This window comes from Thermobia domestica, chromosome 7 (genome assembly GCF_964235325.1).
Source record: "Thermobia domestica chromosome 7, izTheDome1.hap1.1, whole genome shotgun sequence".
Classification (NCBI taxonomy): Eukaryota; Metazoa; Arthropoda; class Insecta; order Zygentoma; family Lepismatidae; genus Thermobia; species Thermobia domestica.
In genome coordinates, this window is record NC_137460.1 from 54,844,195 (window position 1) to 54,867,288 (window position 23,094).

Consider the following 23,094-nt stretch of genomic DNA (forward strand, 5'->3'; position numbering starts at 1 on the left):
GTCTGTACAGCCACAAATAGACGGAAATCATGTGTGTCCTCCATCGGAATGTGCAGGATGCAGAAAATCATGGCTGTGTCCTTTGCTAGAGATTATCTTGTTGGGTAAGGACAGTGCACAGTCCCATTCTTGTTTACGATCCAGATTTTCCTTTTGTTCGGAAATAAACATAGGCTATGGGGGAAAGAATTGAGTACGTAACAGCATCTAGAATATCTGTATGGAACGTAAGTACAAAGTGAAGTAATACTACGCATCATTTAAGCTGATCTGTCTTTACTCCTGCCAATGCAGTACAGAAAATCTACACCACAAAACCTATTGCAGTTCTCCTGCCTTGCCAGCGAAGCCGCCTGTAGCCGTAAATCAACCGATTTTCCTTCTAAATGGGCTTGTTTTTTTAAATTTTATTTTTCTCCGTGCAATATAGACCTATTATTCGACGGCACGAGGTGAACACCCATTTTTACTGAAACTTAGAGTTACATTTTTCAAAGCAAAAAATGTAAGGACATTTCATGAAGTTAATAGGTGAGAAATGTACCAGCCATGGTGTAATAAAGTAGAGGTTTCAGCTGCTCTTCCCGCTGAGACTTTGGAGACTGTGGCGCCGTCACTCAAGGAAGTTGGGTACTACGAACTACTAAAAGCAAGAACGAATCAATCATTCAGAGCGCCTGAGTCCGATAGAATTAGCCAATGATAACACTTAGCTACAGTCAGTAGCAGACGATGCAGTTAGTTACAACTCTAACCGGTAGTGTCGGCGAGTCACTTTTGTTGCATTGTGGGAAAGATTCGAATTTCCATTAGGAATATAGAGAGTGGTTCATCAGGTTAATCAGTGGTACCTGCGGTTCCTTTTCCGTAATAAAGTAATGTGAGTTTCTAGTGATGGGCGAATCATATTGCTCTAATTGATAAAAGGTAAATGAGACAATATAAATTAGGATACATGCTCTTTATTACATATTCCAGCATAACTCTTCAAAGCCTGGAACAATTCTCGATACTTGATACACATATGAATTTACAATCTGCAAAACATGCGGCTAAGACACTCCTAAGAGATGTGGAGGTGTAACATGTAATATATATATATATATATATATATATATATATATATATATATATATATATATATTGGAGTCGAATTCATAGTTTTTGGGGTCACTGAGATAAATAGTGAGACTCCCAATACTGTCTAAGTCCAAATTCATTTTCCATCAGCATGGGGAGTCAGAGGCAGGAGTAGAAAGTGATTGGCATATACAAATAATCGAAAATGACCAATGTTAGTGTCAAATCAATAGTTTTCGGGATCACTGAAGTAAATTGTGGCACTCTCGATGCCGTTTAAGTCGAAGCGCAGCTTCCATCTACATGAACCCCATGCCGTAAACGCCGCCAACACCTAGTGGCCCACTTGCCGGTAAATGTCGATCGTCGATATAGCGACACGTCGAAGGATTGCCGCAAGTGTGCACTGGTGGCAGGGTTTCGTCGAGTCGAAACAGATATTTAGAATCGAGGTGTTGAAGTTACCAGCGCGTAGCAGCGAGGGTTTCATTTTGGTCCGCGCTCCTTCGATTCGTCGCGGAGAATCGTGAAAGGACCAATACGAACTATCTCAAGTTATGTGCATGCGGTTATTATTATATATTATTTTTTTCCTGACGAATTGTTCCTAAAGTGAGTTTAAGGGGTCAAGAATAACCCCTGCCTCTACATCATGAAGTGAAAAATCTTGAGTGCGTATAATTGTATGAATTTAGATGACAATTGTCGCCAATCATTAGAAAGTGAATATGGGAGAACTATGAAATAAAGTAAATAGACGGTCGTCATTTTGTTATAAAATTACATGGCGAACGCATTTTATCTGATCCCAAACGGTTATCGTCGAATATACACAGATAAAGGAGCACTTTGATTGGCCCAATTAAAAAGATGTCCACGATTTATCTCTACAAGCGAGATTTTCTTTATCCCCTCCGTGGCGAAGTCGGAAGGACACACCGCTAGTAATCATAAGGTTGATGGTTCGCGCCCACCACGGGGTACTTTATTTTTAGTGTTTTTAGGCTCACCTTAATGTAAACAAATCACGCATGTAGGCGATTTAACATTGGGGAGGGTTAATTTTGTGGTTCACTGGCGTTTCGTCGCGTCTTTGCCGCTGGTGGTATAATTTTCAAAACGGAAGTGGGGCCACCGCGGATCGCCGCTGCGGGCCGCCAATTTTTAGCGAGATGTCACTAGTTGCGCATCGGTGGTTCACCGACGCTTACGGCATGGAGAAGTGAAGGGTTATGGCATGGCAGTAGGAACGAGTGATATTCCGAAGTTTTAGGTATTCAGTTAGTATATAATAAAAACTATGACAAATTTCAATAGTGTATAGTCTATACATTGATCTCTGTTATGTATCTAAATACTTACCTGCCTGCCTACCGCTGTTGCGAAGTTTTCTCTTATTTTGAGGGTTCTGTATAATAACGTGGAATGTAAATCCCAATAATAACAGTAGTAATAGTAACAGTCACTAGCTTCATCACTAAACATGAAAGTCGCGACATTTAAAGTCCCAACAGACCCACATCGAGACGCAGGAGATTTTATCTGAAATCGAGACGAGTAGTAAACCTATTACCAGATTCAACTGCAGGCAAACCGAATACCAGTAGCATTTGTATAAATGTAGATAAATTTGAAACTAAAGATTTCTGCGTGTTAATACCATCGAATACTTAGAACCACTGTTACTAACCACCACTAACATTACCATTATTAATAAAGCGTACACTTTGCTAAATTAAATGAACGTAACAGAGAAAATAACAAATAAAACAATAAATGAAATTAATAATTATATACGCTTACCTGCTATTCATTTTCTAGAGCTCCTGGATGCGTTAAGAAGTGTCCTATTTTCCAGAACAGTTTTGTGGAAATCTTGATATGTTACTTTCAAGTCCATCTGGATACAAATTTCGGTTTTCAAAAGTTCAGTTGATATTCTGTTTCTATAATTTGACCATACCACTTTCATAATTACACTGCATGTTCGTGATGTGCATTACTGACTGGTATAGCGAGAATATGCTGCATTATTTTGAACAGGTTTTGGTGCACCTGCTTTCTCGAAACATTCACTCCGTAAAGTACAGTAACTATTATCATTCCTATTAAATTCTTATACAGTATAAATACAAGCTAGAAAACTCATTGTAAAATTGATTTCCATCGAAACTTATTTTCATTCCCATCTCCGTCATATTAGGTACAACAATGAAAAGAATTTGAACCCAGTCGTTCGGTTAACAATAAAAATACAGTCCTTATAAATAATTATATTTATCAACAGATACGTACAACATATATTAGGAAATAAATGGCTTAGATAATTAATTATAGTAATGTAATATCATCATCTATAGCTTGTGCATTTATTTTGTTGGCCTGTAGATCAGTTAAGGTGGAATGCATTTTGAACGCGGGCATTTCGGGCAGCGCTTAAACCTCTGGCAACCTCACTGGAAACTATGAAAACTAACTTTCCATATAATGCATCGAATCATATTCAGATTATTCTCCTCTCTCTGTTCACCATTCTACCTAACAATTCTGGGCTCCCCATTGTTCAACCTTTTCGTTTCAGTACTAGCTTTTCCTAGATCTGAACATCTTTTGTAGAGTAGTGTACTAGATCCAATTGTTTCGTTCTAGGGCTACGAGCACTTCTCAGACACCTTCCTATATCGATCACTTTGCCAAACGTTGAACCAATTCAAAAAAATTATGTTCAAGTCTATGGTGATCGACAATTTACTGGATATATCACCAAATCTATCATAACAATTCATTATCATCGAGTGAAATTTTATTTTAAACTAAATTTTAAAGATCACTTCTACTTATTTATATTAACTGAATGTGAAGCCTTGTTTAAGTCTATTTGCTAACTGAGAATTACCTTAACTCTATATACTTCTGTTGTGATACTACTATTACTATTTACTATCTGGAATATTACTATTTACTATCTGGAATATTACTATTTACTGTGTGCTAAAGTGTATTACTAGAAAGGGACAAAAAAATGAAACAAGATATTCGTCTTCTGTTGTAGATAATTCATCGACTCTATTTTGAGGGCTATCAGTTAAGAGATATTTTAGGATTGGATTTGGTTAAGTATGGGATTATGAGTTGAAAATTGGCTATTGCAATAAATGAACTTACGACCAATACGAGTAAATTCTTCATTCTGTTAATTTTTCAATGAATACCTTAACTTCTTCTTCTTCTTGGGTAAGAATCCCCTAATTAGTTGGAGTAGTTTTGCCTGTCTCGAGCCAGATTTTCATTTCCCTATAGCTTTTCTTCCCTACATCTTTTATTTCATCCTTATATTATAGTCATTGCCTTCTTCTCGGTATTTTTTGTTCTGCCTTCCTTCCATAGCTAATAACGTGAGCCTGTCTATAATAATGCGTCCAATCATCGTACCTCTTCTTTTCGAAATAATCATCAGTATACTACTTCTTTTCCTTTCTCCTACCTCCTTTTCATTTCCGAACACTTATTTGATACCTTATCCGCCCACCTAATTTTCAACATTCTTCTATAACATTACACTTCAAAAGCTTCCAATCTACTTGTTTCTTCTTCTCCTCGAGTCCATACCTATCATCCATACAGTACCATCTTATCATCTTATAAATATAATTTGAAACTAGAAGATCCAGATTTGTTCCTTCAGATTCGCACAAGATCTCAGAAAACTCAAATCCTAGCACAGAAGCTCTTGGAAAGACAGGGTTTATCAGCTGGGTTGTTGTACATGCCGTGATGGTCTTGTATGATAAGGACTCCCCTCCCCTCGCTTCCCTCGCTGACTTTCTAAATCTGAGTTCGTCATTTCTTTCTTTCAAGTAACTCCCCAAATCTCCTCACGACACTGGATGGACATCGTAATGCCGACAACATCTGGTGCGTACGAACGGTCATCAATCTTTCATCTGACCAGACCTTCTACTGCTTGACTTCCTGATCTTACGAAAAGCGTTATTCCAGTACGGCTAGAACATTGGTTTTTCGCGCAAGAACTAGTTCCGTTAAATATAGACGTAAAATCATGGATGAAAGGGAAGGTGATGGGCACATTGCTAAATCCAGATAACATGGTAACGCTTAGAGCTAACTTTGATCTCAATCCAAAGCGAAATGTTATGTTATGCTCTGTTTCAACAGGTGTTGTCGGCTCTAATTACAACCATCTTATTCATTTGAAAAAAAAAAAAAAAAGCAGGATGATGTCGTATATGTTCTGCTTCATAAGCAAAACATCTACAGCATCGGCAACTAGCACCAAAAACACATTAATTTATTCACATATGATACTTTGTACTCCCATTTATGCGTCCAACGACCTTAATTGAGAAGAGAGAGTTCTTTTACGAATAAAGAAAGATAATAGTGTTTAAGCGAGATGTTTTCTTCCTGACATAATAAGGGTAATGCAGAGTTAACCTCAATTTCAAAAGTAAATAGTTAATCAAAATTACTGATTTGACAACGTTCTCTAAATAGGGATAGAAATAGTCAGATTCCCGTGTCCAGTTTGCAGTGAAAATATTTTTAAAATATTCGGAAATAGTTAAGTACTAACTCCAACTGTGTAACTGTCTATAATCTTTAATTTTCCTTTCTAATTGATTTTAATATACAGGAACCTCGAATATCGGGGTTTCTATGATCGCAATTCTTGATTTATCGTCATTTACAATTTGATATCAAAATTCAAACTGTTGGGCTTCAAATTCAAACTATCGAGGCCAAAAAATGTAACCAACTACATATATAACCAGAATTACATTCACTCGCCAGGTAGTGCTTCGAAATAATAATTGAATATAGGCTAGTACTATGTACTGCTAATATATGTAAATAAAGATCTTATTTTTCTATGTGAATCTTTATCAACGAACTTAAAAAGTTCGTTATTGAATTCTCTATATCTGTCTCTGTGTGTGTCTGTTATTTGCAAATTTTTCATTTTTGAGCCCTTCATTCGACAGAGCATCAAAAAGTATGTAAGAACGTGATGGAATTTTTCACGTTACTCTTATCATTCTCGGGATATTGGTCCAAAATGTTCGGATTTCGAGAGATTTAAGGAGCCATATCTCGGAAACCGTAAGTCATAGAGAGATGATATTTTGCGAATTTTTCAATTTTGAGCCCTCCATTTTGAGCATGTCTTCGTAAAACAACATATCGTAGAATATTTTAACATAACTCTTAAACAAAATTCAAAACATATGGAAAAAATTTAATACTCAAGGAAATTATAAATGGATAGATATGTTACAAGAATGGTTTAATGAGTATAATACTGTAATAAAGCACATAGAACAATTGATATAAAGCCTGTAGAAGTTAATAAGAAAAATTAATTCTTTTTAAGTTCGTTCTGGCAATGCTTTGGGAGCATTTTCAACTGGTTTTATTATTTCGTTTTACCAAATACCTTCAACTAATTCCTTTTTAACCTTATTTACAAAATTTAACTAAAAGAATTGAAAAATTCTTGCCAATAATAACCCATTTTACATGCAATATTTACACTGATTATCGTGGATTCAATTATTGCAGTAGTTTTCGCGACAACAATAACTGCGATAATCGAGAAACTTATGTATTTACATACAATTGACGCAAGTTTTTTTCTTTTCTTTCTTTCTTGCAACATTTGTAATATTTTGTTTGTGAAATCGTATATGAAAAACTGATCCCCTTGTGTAATTACTAAAACATTTTCCCGTCGATTATGCCATGGAATATGAAGTGATCTCGTACTTGTTTTGTCAGAGGGAGAGGTCCTAGTTTAATTCGAGCTAGAGAAGAAAGTTATTAAGACCATTCTGATAAGACACTGTCTTTTGTTCGCCCAATGTAGGCAATTAAAACTAAAATGTTTTTTAATTAGATTTTTGCAGACTTCCAATTTTCATGAGGAAACGTAGTAGTCTACTTCAAACAGCATTTCAAACGAAGTGTTTATTTTGTTGTGCGTTGAAGCACTACAGAGTTGGGTCAATCGTCAGTCAGATTTGAAAAAAAAAAAAAAAAAAAAAAACTAAGTTCACATATGCAGAGCTGTGATCGATCGAGGGTATTTGAAAGAGAAAAGATAGACAGAAAGTGAAAAAAAAATTAGTAAATTGGATTCCAGGAATCTATCATCCATTGACACCTAAATCGATTCTCAGATCCATCTGTTCACAGAAGTAACTTTCTAAAGCCTCTTTGTTTGCAATTTCTATCTCAAATGTGTTCAGGAATAAAAATTCTGCTAGTGAATGGAAGAGCATAGTCATAATTCCTGACTTGTGACTGCCCAATTTTAGAATGATTTTACAAGATTTATTAATAATTAGTGATTATGTCAATGTGAAAAGACACATTACTGCTCCAAATTTTTATTTATTTTTTGCATATGAACTAAAACCGTGTCGATAAAGGTTTCTTACTACAGTTGCATCATTTGATATATCTGTTATTAATTACATACTTTTAGCATCGTGTTTTCTAGGGCTGAATTTTATGTCCCAAATGCATGAGTTTTTGCGCATAAAACTTGTTTTTGAAGTGATATTATTTGAAGTTCTGTGAAAGGCTATATCTTTGCTCTGTAGTTGCGTCTTCAAATGTCCAAATAGAAATAAAATATGATGTAAAAGATAGAGATTAGGGGCGTCATTTGATAGAGACTAGGGACGTCATTTGGGCCTTCAGGGGGGGGGGCAATTCCCAAGATTGATATATATTTTGACCAATAGTATAGTAATATACTTACTACTAATGAAAATTTATCTATATCGGAGAGTTTTGCCTCCTTCCACAAAGCCAAACCTGAAATCACACTACTGTATGTGTTGGCCGAGGATGGTAGAAAAATTATATTCTACATTACACTGATGTGTGTGATAATGATAGTGCTTGGTTTGGTAATATAATTGTGTACAGCAACCTGGTGCTTGATTTGGTATTATAATTGTGTACGGCAACCTAACACTTCGTTTCTCTTCTTTGAAATTCTTTCTGTAGTTTGCATTCCCTTGTTTAATTTCCATTCTTGGTAAAGGAAATCTATCAGCATCAGAATACTTGATAACAAAACCTCGTTTCTGTAAGGTTTTGCGTGGCATTCTTCCACTGGGAAATATTTATTATTTAGCTATAATACATGAACTAATCCATAGTGGAGCATGAAGAAATACTAATAGGTCTTCTTGTTTATGGTTAATTCAAGAAAAGGAGCCTGTTGCATCTTCATATCACTTCGAAAGATTGGCGATTTTTTTTCTGGGACGAGTTATTACATGTTTATTGAAGTAAAGAACAACTTTCTCAAATCAAAATATTAAGGACACATTTTTTACACAAGTCAATGCCTCTTATATGTCATACTATACGGGCTTATCCTCATGTCTTCTTTAATCTTCTGTCATTTCATCGAGAGGTCTTCCGCCGACTTGGCCATAGCCAATCGTTCACACCGATTTGATAATCAGGAATGTAACTGACACATTAAACAATCATTATTGAAAAGTGGAACATTTTCTCCCATACGAGCAAAAGTGTTATGCAATAGATCTTGTCTGAAATATCTCTGTTGCTCAAAAGGGGATGTTTAAGTCCAATTAGTCAACATAAATCAATTATTTATTCACCAAGACCAAAACATATTGTTATTCAATAGTTTCTGAATTGGGCTTCTTAAGGTAAAGAGAAACCTTTGTGGAAAGTGTGTACTGGTAGCAAGAAAGAATACTAATTCGATAAAGAAAGTGTATTGTTCTCACGATTACGCGTATGGACAGAAAAACGTATACTTCAATTTTTTTTATTGCTAGAAGTATTGTAGTAAAATATGCACATGAAATACAAATTTAACTTCTGATTTTATGGAAATATTCTGACTTCTAAATCTCAACACTGTCTGCCCTTATTCCTCTGGTTGGTGCCTCTATTCCTAACACTTGAGGCGTGAAAAGAGCACGGTCATCGCTTCGTGGCCTAACCTTTACCTCCTAATCTTTACACGTATTTTTAACTCAAGCTCTGTTCATTCTCTGGGCAAGTTAAGTGCCTTTCACAATAGTTGAGATTGTAGGTGAATACCTTCCTCGTTGCGCAATTCTTTCATGATACTTGTTCAGCGTCATTGACCATCATAATTAGCATTATTTTTTTTCTTTTTATTTGCTTTCTCCGAAAAATTGAAACGAAATGGAATTTGTAGTTTTACGTTCCACAGTTATGGCCCTTCCGTTAGGGTAATGGAGACAAATGATTAATAAAAGTGAACGACGATGAAAGAGTTGGTGAGTGAAAATGAGACAACTCCGAGAAAACTTGTTGCCCCACACGAGCTTATACGGCTTGGGATCGAACCAGAGACCTCATCGCACCAGAGATGATTACTTTACAACTTTTTTTTTTCGAGCTCGTCAAGTAGAACTAACAATCCGCAAGTGATGTTCTAGCCGATAATGGTAGTCCTACCGGTGCCTCGTGAGGGAAATGTGACACTTATATTCCAAGTAACATAGTGAGGTTTAGTACTATGGAAAGAGAAAACCAGCGAACTAACAATTGTTTAAAATGGACCATTAATCTAAGTTGCTGAGCTTTAATGTCTCGGTGCTTCGATGAGTTTCTTTCTGTAAATTATTTTTTGTTACATTGGAACATTGCAAAATACTGTAGCATGTAATTACCAACTAATATATAAACTACAGAGCGAACAAATATTGTCAATCTTTTAAAACGTCTTAAAAGTACCATATATTACAAATTAGACATTTTTGTATTAATGGACTTTTAATACATTTTTTTAAATACTTTTTGGTTGATATTAGTTACGTTTTACAAAGTTAAAAACATGTTCCAATATTTGAACATTGTCCTTTAAAAGGTTAAGTAAACACCTGTCTGTGGATTACATAGAAAGGGGTCGTTGGTTGATTTAAGCTTAGGGTTCCTTTTCAGCACCGAGACTATATGAGACGTGGACCAACAGTTTAAGATGGAATCCGAACTAGCAACGTAATGCATTCAAATTTCAAAGCTTTCCTACCGCGAATCGAGCCCGGGACCCTCTGCATTAAAGGCAAGCGTGCTAGCCACTAGGTTAGTGGGGAGGACTCGATAGAAAGGATCGATAAATTGTACAAAAAAGTTTAGATAGGATACTTTTGTCCTATTCAGGGAATTGAGTATTTTTGTATGTATATTAAAAGATAATTCAGAGTTTTCCAATGTTTTCTAAATTAAGTAACATCCTTCAACGTAGTTGAAGAAGAAGTAAACAGGTGAAAAAGAGAAGCAGACGGATGTTTGTTGTTTGACACGTAACGTGGTGATCCACAACACGCAGACCTCTCAATTCACCTTGAGACCTTCTTCTAATGAATAATTCATTCAAAAGGAAGAAGAAGCTCTTCAGCTTGGAGAATCTCCCGTGTTTTTTCTTTCTTTCTTTCTTTCTTTGATATGCTTAGAATTTGGAGTATCACTGAGCCTGGATATATACGGCCACTTAACAACTTATTTCCCTGGAGAGATAATGGACGGGATAATACCCATTCTCTCTGCACAATCTAAGTTTTGTGTACTCTGCACTTCAGTTGGATAAAATAGAGAGAGATTTGATGAGAAAATGCTTTTAACGGTCGTTTTACCTCAATAAAAGACATGCAACATGATATTATTCATAAGTATTTAAACCTTTATTAATCTGTTTGAGAGCCTTTTAAAAGAACTGTAATATATTACAACAAAAAACATCTTTTTTCCTTATGTTTGTGTTTATCCAATGTAATCATCGGTCATAAAAACGTAAATTTTCTATATTTGTCTGACTAGTTACCATTTTCACTAAACGATGTCCATTTTGTAATATAAAATTGATCAAGATAGCGAAATGCTATTAGTCTGATGAGATTTGTACGTAAAACACATAAAATTTATTGCAGAATTATGTTTAACACGGCTATTTGAGTTGGAGTTGATGTTTTGGAAGCTTTCTGTCTCATAACATTTTATTTTGAGATTCAACAAGAAAAGATAATCCGATGTGAAACAAGTTGAAAATATAACTTGCTAACAAACTATCGTTTTATCCTATGGAGCCCAGTGGTTCAATGCCGTGTTTACGAAAGCTCTCTATTGACTTCTGTTCTTAGCCAATTGCACCTAGTTTTATAAATGGAATAACGTATAATATCTACATTTGATAGATCAGGGGTTCTCAATCTTTTACTGACGTACCACCATATTTAATATATAGAATATTAATGTTCAAGTAGTCAGAGATATTCTTGACAATGATACATTTATTATTATTATTATTATTATTATTATTATTATTATTATTATTATTATTATTATTATTATTATTATTATTATTATTATTATTTGTAAATACACATATACTGTATATTAACGATCAACTATTCTTTAAATATACTTTTCAAATTTTTCATTAAACTATATCATTGAAAAAAATAAAATAACGTTAAGTGAATACACATTCTGATTGTGGTATTCCAGCACTGAAGTAAACTTGCAATCAGGATAAGAGAGAAATATTAAAGAATTCGCATTCTTCCTTCAGTGTAAAGAGTGTCTTGTTTAGCTAACAAGCTTTTAAATGTATTGTTCCAATTAACTTAATTTTATTGCTAAGTCGGGCTCAAGAATCAATTTTCTGGTTTTACTGGATGAAAGGGAATGTCAGGAAAGTTCCATTAGTCATTTTTTTTTTTTTTTTTGGTCTCAAGCAATAGAATATTGTCGCTCAACTTTATCTAAGTTGTGCGTACCACATAGCAGTGGCTTGGGAATGTGCTAGATAATAATTTCTTGTAAAAGAAAATTTGGTTTAGACCTTGTTATAACATGCACAAAAATATATATTTCAAATGGTCAATGATTTCTACATAACTAAATTTTTGTACATGCTATAACAAAGCCTGAACCGATTTTTATTCTTTTTTGTCTAGAAAATGCAGGAATTGTACTCTATAAGGCCTTTATACACTACACAATTTTTCATGTTAAATTGCTTGCAATATGGACATTTACAAATACATTGCAAAATGAGATGAATCCAGCGAGCACAATGCACTTGTGGCTTACTCGGACTCACGCGGGCTCAGACTCACTATCCCCTAAGAGGTTCAAGCTATTTCAGGCTCGCAGCTGACTCCTTCGAACTCGGGCTCGCAACCCTTAACCACTTGCGTTCCAGTAACATCTATGTGGATGTCATATAATTTTCCTTTTTCAGTCCAAATGTTTCATAACGCAAATGCTTTTATCAGTAATGTGAATGCTATCCTCGCGCTTGCACAATAACTCTTATATAACGGTCTAGGCAGTCTGTTAACCTTAACAGTAAATGAAAACCTGGTATTACAGCACGCACATAGGAAAATGACACCTGGAACGCAGGGGGTTAATGCAGCTTGCCCAACTCGATTTTGAGTTAACTAACCTGATCGGAGTCACGCTCACTAAGGGCCCGTACTCACTATCGTCAATGGAGCTCATTTCGACTCATGGACTCGGGCTCTGGTTCCCTATATACTTATAGAAATCGTCAATTCATGAGTTCGAGCCAAATTGAGCTCTAAGTCGAGCTTATGAGTTTGGAGATCTCTTTGGATAGAATAGATACAATAAATGCATAGTGTGAAAGATACTTAAGAATCGGCGATATTTTCGAAAGCAAGCAGGGAAGACAATTTTTTAGACATTAATGTGAACTATCTTTAATAACAAGAATAAATAATAAGTTATTGTGCAATGCGTGAAAATTATGATGATAAGATTTTAAATAATATTTTTGTTTAAATGTGATGCGGTGGAAACAAAAAACAAATACTTCAACATTAGATTCATAGGGTGTACATAGTCTACTTACACTTACCATTACATTGACTTGTGCTAATAATTTCCTATCTGTTTTGTCCATTTCAGGTGCACTGGCTTATGCAGAGTTAGGCACCATGAACACAAGCTCTGGAGCCGAATACGCGTACTTCATGGACGCGTTTGGCCCACTGCCCGCGTTTTTGTTCTCGTGGGTGTCCACCTTAGTGCTGAAACCCTCCCAATTGGCCATCATTTGCCTCAGCTTTGCAGAATACACTGTTGAGGCCTTTGTGGATAGGTGCAGCACTCCCAGTGTCGTGGTGAAACTGGTAGCTGTAGCGACCATAGGTAAGTTAGTGTATTTATTATTACCATTTTTCGAAACCCTGTAGTTATAATGTGTAAAATTGCCACGTTTTAATTGTTGTGTCCCGAAACTACTGTACTAGCAGGTATATTTGCATGTCACCACTGTGATTTATGTTTTACGACCCTATTCATTCTGCTTTCCTTCCTTTGGGTTACATATTCAATTCGACCAGTGAGTGACAAGTTTGTACTTGAAATAAATCTATTAAATTTGGTGCCTCCATGGACATCTGTTTGTAGGGAAAAGGTGCAAAAATAAGGCAAAAAGATGTTATTTACCTCAACTATTCTGACGACTGTCCTTTTATCTATTTGAAAACAACTTAAAAATAAACTACATACCTATACTAGGAAGGAAGATGTGAAGCTGTTATACTTAATAACACTAAGCATCTCTAAGTTATTAAATATAACCGCGTTTTTATTTGGAGATAAAACGCTTTTGTAGATGCTAAAACTTGTTCCTACATCCACAGAGACCAGTCGGACAAACTTCGTGTTGAGTTGGACATGTTGCAAATTCAACAACATTGGAATTCTTATGAAGACCAACTTCAAGCTTATCTTTGAAAAATAATCCAACTGGTGCCTCACGGAAGTAGATAGCCCACTGTGTACCTTTTACTAAGCCTTGTAGACATATTTGTAACCATATATACAAAATGGATCTGTCAGCAAATCATGGATCTTCCTGGCTGAATAAGTTGGTGCGCGTTAGAAATTGCACTTGCGTCGTTTGGGTCCAGAGAAGATGGAATCTGCTTCATTTTTCTCGCACAACAAACACTTAACCCACGTTAACCAGGAAGTTTAAAACATGAAGATGAAAAAGTAGCAGTAAAAGAGTAAAGGAAGGAAACAGGGTTTCTTTCAGACATGTTTTTTGGGGGGCACTGCCCCACCTCCCCCCGCTCGGAGGAGATCAAAATAATTCGTCTATAATATAATAATAAATAGCAGCAGCTAATAATGTGTAATAATAAGTACCAGCAGTGCCCCGGAATACTGTGTCGCCCCCGGAATATTGTTTCTGAAAGAAACACTGGAAGGAAAAGGCTAAAGAAAGGAAATAAAGTTATAAAGAGTCCAAAAAAGTAAAAACAAGTGCTGGAAGATTATCGCTATTCCCAAATTGCAGCAATATTTGATATTTCGGATACTACCTTAGACCACGTTTTTGTCCTAAAAGAGAAACAGCACGCACCTAAGAATCCTATCTCTAGTAATAACGATGAAAACTTTTAACTCTTGTTTCTCTCTTTGAGGCGAAGTTAAGCAAAATTCCGTTTTACGAACATATATACAAAATTTCAAGTTCTCAGACTTAATCGGTTTGGAGTTCCTCTGATAAGTACCAATAAGTTAGTAAGCTTTCTATTTTAAAATATTTTGAGCATTTAAAAGCAGATGAAAAACTAAGACGAACAAAAAGAGTAAGGAAATTATTTTAATTTCACAAACACTGCTTTTAAAATGATACAAGAAGCATTGTATTGTAAGAACAGAAACATAGAACAGCGAAATACTAATGAAAAATGACTACAAGCCTTTGGAATATGACTATGAACATCATTAGTTCGATAGAACAGAAATACAATGAATAAGGAAATGTTAACTAGCTAAAATATCAGTTCTTCGCAAGGGGAGATTAATTTTATGGAATTATACTCCCCATCCCCATTTTAATGAAAGTGTAATGATATAAATCCATAAGATACTCTACCTTTGGCAAACGTTTTATACACTCTACCCACCTAGAATAAGACCTTTAAGACATGATAAAAACCCAGCTTGAGTTACGTACTATCTATGTTCCAAAAGTCATTTACACGGGTCAGCTGTTTTCCTATGACACTGAAAACTGGATGCGATACGAATCTCGGTTATTTTGGACATTTTATTTTTCACTCTTTCTCACCCTCCATGCCTCTTGGAACTGAACTTGGACTTAAACGGCATCTTGGGTGTCACTATTCATCTCAGCGATCAGTCAGAAGTAAGATGGCGTCCGCTCAACAGAAGTCGTTTTGTGTTTGCAGTTTGCAAAGACTGAGTCAGTGATTTCAGTGCAGCGTTCTTTTCGTCGGCGTTTTGGCATTGATCTGCCTGCGCCCAAGACATTCGTCGTTGGTATCGCTAATTTGAAGAGACAGGATGCTTGTGCAAAGATAAGAGTCCAGGTCGACTTCGCACTTTCAGTGAAATGGTGGAAACAATGCGACAAACGTTTGAGCGAAGTTCGCGAAAGTCTACTCGCCACACAAGCAGAGAGTAGCATAGCTAAAACTTGAAAATTTTATGAGTATTTTGCAATTTATCCCATTTTTGTAGTATGGTTTTATCAATACATATGGACTTTTTAAATCAGGTCATTTCTTTTGAAACACCCTGTACTTCAAAGGAATCCATGAAGCTTACCCTTCTTCTACCATAAATATTTAAATTACAATTCGTTGTAAAACATTTAATTAAAGCGTAACCTTTACATACAGATTACTTGCTCACAAAGTCAGGAAGGGGGTGGGGGGAATGGCGGTCTGAAACTAAAATAGACAAGACGTGTATGTCATTTTTTATGTATAGAGTTAGTTAATGCATTTTTCATAAAATGTCGCAAACACATTTCATATTCGCTTCGTTTTTGACAAGATTTAGCTTTCATACATTTTAGTTACTTTACACCTTTATATCTGAATACTTGCAGCTTCAACTTTTTCAGAAGGGGGCCGCGGTGGCTCAGTGGTAGAGCGTTCACCTCTGGTGCTTGGGGTCTCGGGTTCGATCCCTGCCCCCGCCAAGTGAACTTTGTGGTGGACAAACACCGTGTGCGTGGGTTTTCTCGGGGTTCTCCCGTTTCCTCCCACTTTCTTCATTCCACCATTTCATTCATTACTCATCTTCACCGTCTCCTTTAGCCTAACCGGCATACCCGTGGGACGTAAAACTCAAAGATTTCATTTTTCAACTTTTTCAGATTGTCTTCCGATCTTATGTTGTGATTCCTTATTTTACGAACACAATTTGAAGGGAAGAAAGAATAAACAAAAAAGGAAAAATCAACGACGCAGATTCTATTAAAGGTATCATGTATAATACAGACTAATGACAATATGTCCCAAATATAAATCGATAAAATCAAAGTAAAATAAGACCTTATGAATCCGGACTAATAAGTTGCTGGATTAACGAAAGTCTGGATTAGCTTAAATAACCTAATAGAACAGTAGAAAGTGCACTAAAATTCTGTTTATAGCTTCAAAGTAAGTTTATTATTGTGTATTTAAAGTTCATAGGACTAAATATCTATATAGTACTGTTGACCGTTTGAATAATATTCAGAACAATGAGCAAATACAGTACAATATTCTCAACCGGCACGGAGCTATGTGACGAATGCGATTATTAACTTCCAACCACATCTGATCCTTGCATTCCGTTTTTTTTTTTGGGGGGGGGGGAGGCTGTCCAAATTAAGTGAAGTCCGATTAATAAGGTTTTACTGTATTAAATATTCCCTTTTTTCTTTTTTTTCTTTTTTTCTTTTTTTTTTTTTTTTTGTAATTGAAGAGTTGGTTCAATTCAGGCTGCGTCAATTAGGCTATATGGTGGGCAAACAGCATGTGCTTTGGTTTTCTCGGAGTTCTCCCGTTTCCACCCACTTGCGCCGTTCATCTCACCATCACTGTCTCTCTTAGGGATTGTGGGACGTTAAACTAAAAAAACTCAATAGTTGTACACCTTTTTGTCTTCAGTATACAATAAGTAAATAAATAACGTGTGTATACATCAACGTAAGTACTGCACTGCGCACATCGTGGAATTTAAAGTCTGTACACCCTCTCAATTCTGGCCTAACTAGTCTACTATTTTGCATATAAATGCAAATTTACTTGTCATGGTGTACGGTTAGTACGAAAACTTCATGCTAAGTCTTTATTCTATAATTGATGTTCTCTATGTAGAGCTCTCTCGTCGCTAAGCGGTAAGCGTACAGGCTTTTGGCGTGAGAGACTCGGGTTCGATTCGCGGAGCAAGTTCATGTGGTTTGGATTCCATGTTAAGCTGCAGGTTCACGTCTCATATATCTATGCTGCTAAAAGGGACGCTAAACTCAAAATCATATATATATATATATATATATATATATATATATATATATATATATATATATATATATATATATATATATATATAGTGTTTCTACGTAGATGCAATGATTGGCGGAACTACTCGATAAAATAGACTTCATTTTGCTATCATCTTCACTCATATGTTCAGGGACGCCAATTTAATACGGATTGATAGATGGAGGGAAGTTTTCATTTATTCGATTTGGTCGCATTATTAACAAATTTTGTGCTCCATTTGTTGAATTGAATTGACTAGGCAGATATACTATCTTGTTTCTGTTGAATTATTTCAACTGATTATTTCTATTGAATAATACATATACAGTACTTGTTCGCTTGTAGTCGTACTTTTGAATTGAAATCGACCATTAATTTCAGACGTCATGAATTTGAGTCCAAAAGGGGAGGTTCTGCAGCAATATTCGATGTTTTAGCAGAAGGATTGATCGATGAATTTCTTATAGTAAATGGGAAATGAGAAGGAAATAGATTATATTAGTTCATATAATATACAGTACAGGGAACGTCATAAGTTGCTTGACAAATGAATTTGAAATGAATTTATCAACTACGAAATTATGAAGTTATTACAAGTTGTATCGTAACATTAAGGTAGATTAGGATAAAGGAAACCTAAATTAAGTGTACAAAATGTTCTCCCATTATTCTCAATGCACAAATGACATTTTTTAAGTACATATGGTAATTTTTTAAAAGATCTTTTCTAAAGGGAGATAGTGTGAAATATTTCACAGCATCTATCCTCTTGTAGAAGAGCTATTTATGAATTTACAAGAACGTCTTTGATCATAAAGTTATGTTTTTTGATGTCGTGTTAGCTTTTAATGGTTTGCTGAAGAGTCTACTTTTTGATGTTGCTGAGCTACAAATATTAAATGTTATGTGGCAGAGCAGTGTGTTTCCTAGAATTGATAGAACTATTTTATACTACAGGTCAACGAAAAGAATGTTCAGTAATGATGCAAATGAGAAATTTTGAAAGCGCTTTCCCACCGTACTTGTTAATTATTTAAAAATCTCTTGTGTGCAGTACGTGTATAAGGTATTAGTTTTCCGTACTTCAAGGTTAAATGAAGGTTAAGCTTTTAAATAATCAGAAAATGTATTGGCTAACAGTTAGCGAACTATGTAATATCTTTAGTTCATAAATCAATCATGAAACTATCACGTTCAACAGTTTTTTTTCTTTGTTCGTTTCTTTTAGTGCAGCGTTTCCCAACCGTTTTCAACTTGCGGCACACTACGGGTGTTACTTGGATTCTCGCGGCACACTTATAGGTATTATTATTTGTAAATATAAAACACAGTGGTATTTTTCTGTGATTATTGATCTCCTCCTCGCAGAGAAGAAAGCTCTATTACTTGTTTTTCCTTGTGGTAAATCATTATGCTTATTTTTCATCCTAATTTTAAAATAGCAAACAATTGCAATGAAATATTGGACTCATATTGCAATGAAATATTGGAAAAAATACTCTTTCTTTTCAAAAACTGTATCCAACCTTTTACTAAGAAGGAAGATCAATAAATAACGAACGAATAAACAAATCTCTTTTACTTTTAAAACACAAATGTAGGTAATTTGTCGTGAGGATTGAATGATATTTTAAATTTTCAAGTTACGAAATGGTCTGCAAAAATAAAGAAGCAATAATGGTCATAACAATGATAACAAATACTTTTTTTCAACATTAGAAATGCAGAACAGTAACCGGTATGAAACTTAAAATTGTAGGTTCATAGTAGAGGTTCATAGTAATGTGAAATACAAATATACATTTTCCCCTACGTTTTGCAATTTGATTGCTATAAAATTAATGATTTTGTTTCGATTTCTCGCGGCACACCAGTTGGCAAACGCTGTTTTAGTGTAACGTCTCACGAGGCTAAAGAAAACAGTGATGATGATGATGTTGGAATGAAGGAAATGGAACGGGACGGAAGAATCCCGAGAAAACCCACGCTCATTATATTTACCCAGCACAAAGACTACCTGACGCGAGCTGGGATCGAACCAGGGACCCCTCGCAACAGAGATAAGCGCTCTACAACTGAACCACCGCGACCCCAACAATTATTAATGAATATGTATTTTTCTAAAATCTGTTTCACATCAACATATTATACCATACTACGTGATGCAAGAGTTGGGCTGAAGTAGGAGAAGTGATTCTTCTCCAGTTCAAAGTATTTGAGAAATGGAATAAGTAGAAGTCACTTCCAGAGAAGGTTCTTATTATCAATGAACCTAGAAAGTTCGTTACTAAATTCGCTATGTCTGTGTGTGTGCCTGTGTCTGTTATAAATCGACACTATAAATCGATATTATTATCGATCTCAAATATAAATCGATATTATTTGCGATTTTTTTTAAAATATCGAGCCCTCCATTCGATAGAGCATCAAAAACTATCGAAAGAAGTAATGGAATTTTTCTCCTTTCTTCTTAGAGATGATGGACTTAGAAGCAAACTAAGATCACTCTGGTAATGCTCTTCGAGTATTCTCAAGTGATTTTCTATAAAGTTAATCGTACACTTCTAAAAGTCGAAAATATTGGAAGAAGGGTTTTAAAATTTTCTTATTTGACCCAATTAAGACCTTCAAAATCGAATAGATCTTGTGTATATATAATTTAACTTTTCATCCTAGTAACTTTAGTAAATTACGGTACCGATTTTATGGTTTACCTCTTTTGTTATGTATTATACATTATAGTTTCACTTCAATATATGGATGCAACAAAAGCATAACAAGCTCATAAAAATGATATCCATCTACCGTAATAATTAAAAAAAAATATGCAAAAATAAAACGTGTGGTGTATATACACATACGTACAACTAATGCATTTGAGAACACGGCTTAAAAAAACGTCAAGGAATGTTACTAAAACGAACCTTTATAAATAATCACAAAACTTAAAAGTTTAGACTAGCAACATTAATTATTTTTGAGTTCTACAATTAATCTCGGTTTTATTTTGTCAAATTTGTTATTGTAAGCAAGTTGAAAAATCTAAAACAGAAATAAAATACAAAAGAAGAAAGGATAAAATGTGGGGGTAACATAGGTATTTGTTAATGCATATTTGAGCTTTGATAGTTGTTTCTACAGCTTACTGGAGAACAACTGTCTAAACGAAGAATATAAAATTATAGATTCAAGCAATAACAGAACATTTTATTTTCTTTGTGTTAAAACTGGACCACTAACACGATTACCTTTGACCTTTGTTGGTAATAATTAATTCGTTTGAGTTCAGACATGTTTGGCGAAATTGCCGTTTGGAATTTTTTTTCTGAATCCAAGCAGAATAATAAGCTCCAAACAAAAACCCTCTACAAGCAACCTCTGCCTTTTGAAGATACTCTAATACCAATTTAATGAACGAGGATCTCTCTTTCACTTTTCATTAACAAAGAGAAATTATTGCTACAGTTCCACTGGAATTATGAAATGAAATATTCCAATATTGCAGTGAGTGTTTATATACATATGAAATAGTCTTTTGCTTTTTTTTTTTTTAAACTTCAATGACATACTCTCATTTGTTCAAGCGTTTAGCATGCATGCCTTTGATGTACGTAGTCCTAAGTCGGATTTCTCTTAGAAACATTGTGTGTGTGTGTGGTCCTTAAAATTTTGTGAGCTACTGCCAATTTGGGAGCTACTGAATGAAACAACTACCGTAGCTGTGTCTTAGGTTATAGGGATAAACCTTAAATTTTTAACTGTGTGACTTTTCTCAAGTAGGGCTCCTATATTTCTATACTAAAAGTCAGAGAACCTAGAAAATTAACAGTGCAGGGCGTTTCAAAAAGAATGATTTGATTTTAAAAGTCCATATGTATTGATAAAAACATATTACAGAAACGGGATGAATTGCAAAATACTCACAAAATCTTCAGGTTTTAGCTATGCTATCACAAATGTGTTCACCAGCAGCAGCACGAAGAACATGTAGATGATAGCTAAATTTCCACCATTTGATCGGAAGTGCGAGGGCGACCTGAACTCTTACCTTTGCACAAGCATACTGTCTCTTCAAATTGGCGATAATCCCAGCCCCCGCCAAGTGAACTTTGTGGTGGACAAACACCGTGTGCGTGGGTTTTCTCGGGGTTCTCCCGTTTCCTCCCACTTCCTTCATTCCACCATTTCATTCATTACTCATCATCACCGTCTCCTTTAGCCTAACCGGCATAACCGTGGGACGTAAAACTCAAAGATATAGATTTCAAATTGGCGATACCAACAACGAATGTTTTTGGGTGCAGGCGGATCAATACCAAAACACTGACGAAAAGCACGCTGGACCGAAATCATTGACTCAATCTTTGCAAACTGCAGCATACGAACGCTGTCTGTTGAGCGGACGCCATGTTACTTCTGACTGATTGCAAACCGAGAAGACGCATTGACTGACATCTAAGGACGATTTTATGAAACTCTAGTCCACGCCCGTTCAAACAACACTCATTTCCTTGTCGGCACTTCCCATGTTCCGCATTATTACCGTCTAAAATGAGGTCATTCTATTTGAAACACGCTGTATATTCATAGTTTATTCACTTGGTTCTTTCTGAAATGTCAGAATTAAATAATAGGTGAATACTCATCAAACGTGACTAACAGAAATATATTATTTCTATCAACTTTAGTATAGATGACCGATAAAAGCGATCTTTAAAAAATAGCCTATCGCACGAATAGTATTAACTTATGTTTTGAAACCGGAACATTTCGAATTCCGAACAAAACTCCGGGACCTCCGGGAGGCACACTCGACCCTAGTCATAGGAGCTAAATACGCGGTTTTGATTGGTTGGAGTTATCCGTTTCTCGGCACGTAGCATACATATAGTACAAACCAAAGAATGGTGTCGGTCTTCGTAGCTGAACTTGCTAACGAGTGGGTTAGTAATGCGAATTCATTTTGACGTGGGTTCAAACCCTGCGCAAGGGAAGTTTCTTTTTGTTATTTTTTTAAAATTTACATAACACATTTATCATTAAAATTAGATGAAAATAAAACTCATTTGCCCTTGTGCGTAACATATAATGCATAATTGTGCTTTTTCCACCATTTACCTTGAGATTTCTGTAGCCCTTATATAAACAATGATGTTACAATTTATTTATTTATTTTGCGTTGAGTAGACCACAGTATTTACATTTGTACATACGATATAGAACGTGTCTAAACCAAGAGGAAAGTAAGAAGTGGGGCTCTCGTGAAGCGAGGGGTTGTAGGGATAGTGGGGAGATAGAGAGGGGGAGGCACCAGGAGGGGAAGAGGTAGGCATACGTTTGCTTACCTTCTTTGGGATGTAGTTAAATTTACATTGAAGTTGCACCATCGGTCGTGACGTAATGTCCACTTTGCACACACAACTTTATTGATAAAAAAATATTTACTTACGTTACGAAACATAACTGAGTGAGCGTCAGCGAGCGAAGGGGTTAGAAGCCTCGCAGGACTCGTTTTATTCCACCTTTGTCCCATGATAATATCACGTGACACTACGTCACATTCGGGGTATTGCAACTTCGATTAATACGTGTACTACAGGAGCGGGCCAACAAATAACTCCAACCAATCAGAAACGTATATTTAATT

At 35.5% G+C, this 23,094-nt stretch overlaps 1 protein-coding gene across 3 annotated transcripts in view; it reads left to right on the forward strand.

Moving 5' to 3' along the window:
* LOC145690111 (b(0,+)-type amino acid transporter 1-like) overlaps positions 1-23,094 on the forward strand; it is a 232,429-nt gene that overhangs the window by 135,266 nt on the left and 74,069 nt on the right. For all 3 annotated transcript variants that reach the window (XM_081764692.1, XM_081764690.1, XM_081764691.1), the window contains exon 4: positions 13,057-13,299. In XM_081764692.1, the coding sequence (XP_081620818.1) occupies positions 13,057-13,299 (243 nt within the window). The remainder of the gene's footprint in view (positions 1-13,056; positions 13,300-23,094) is intronic.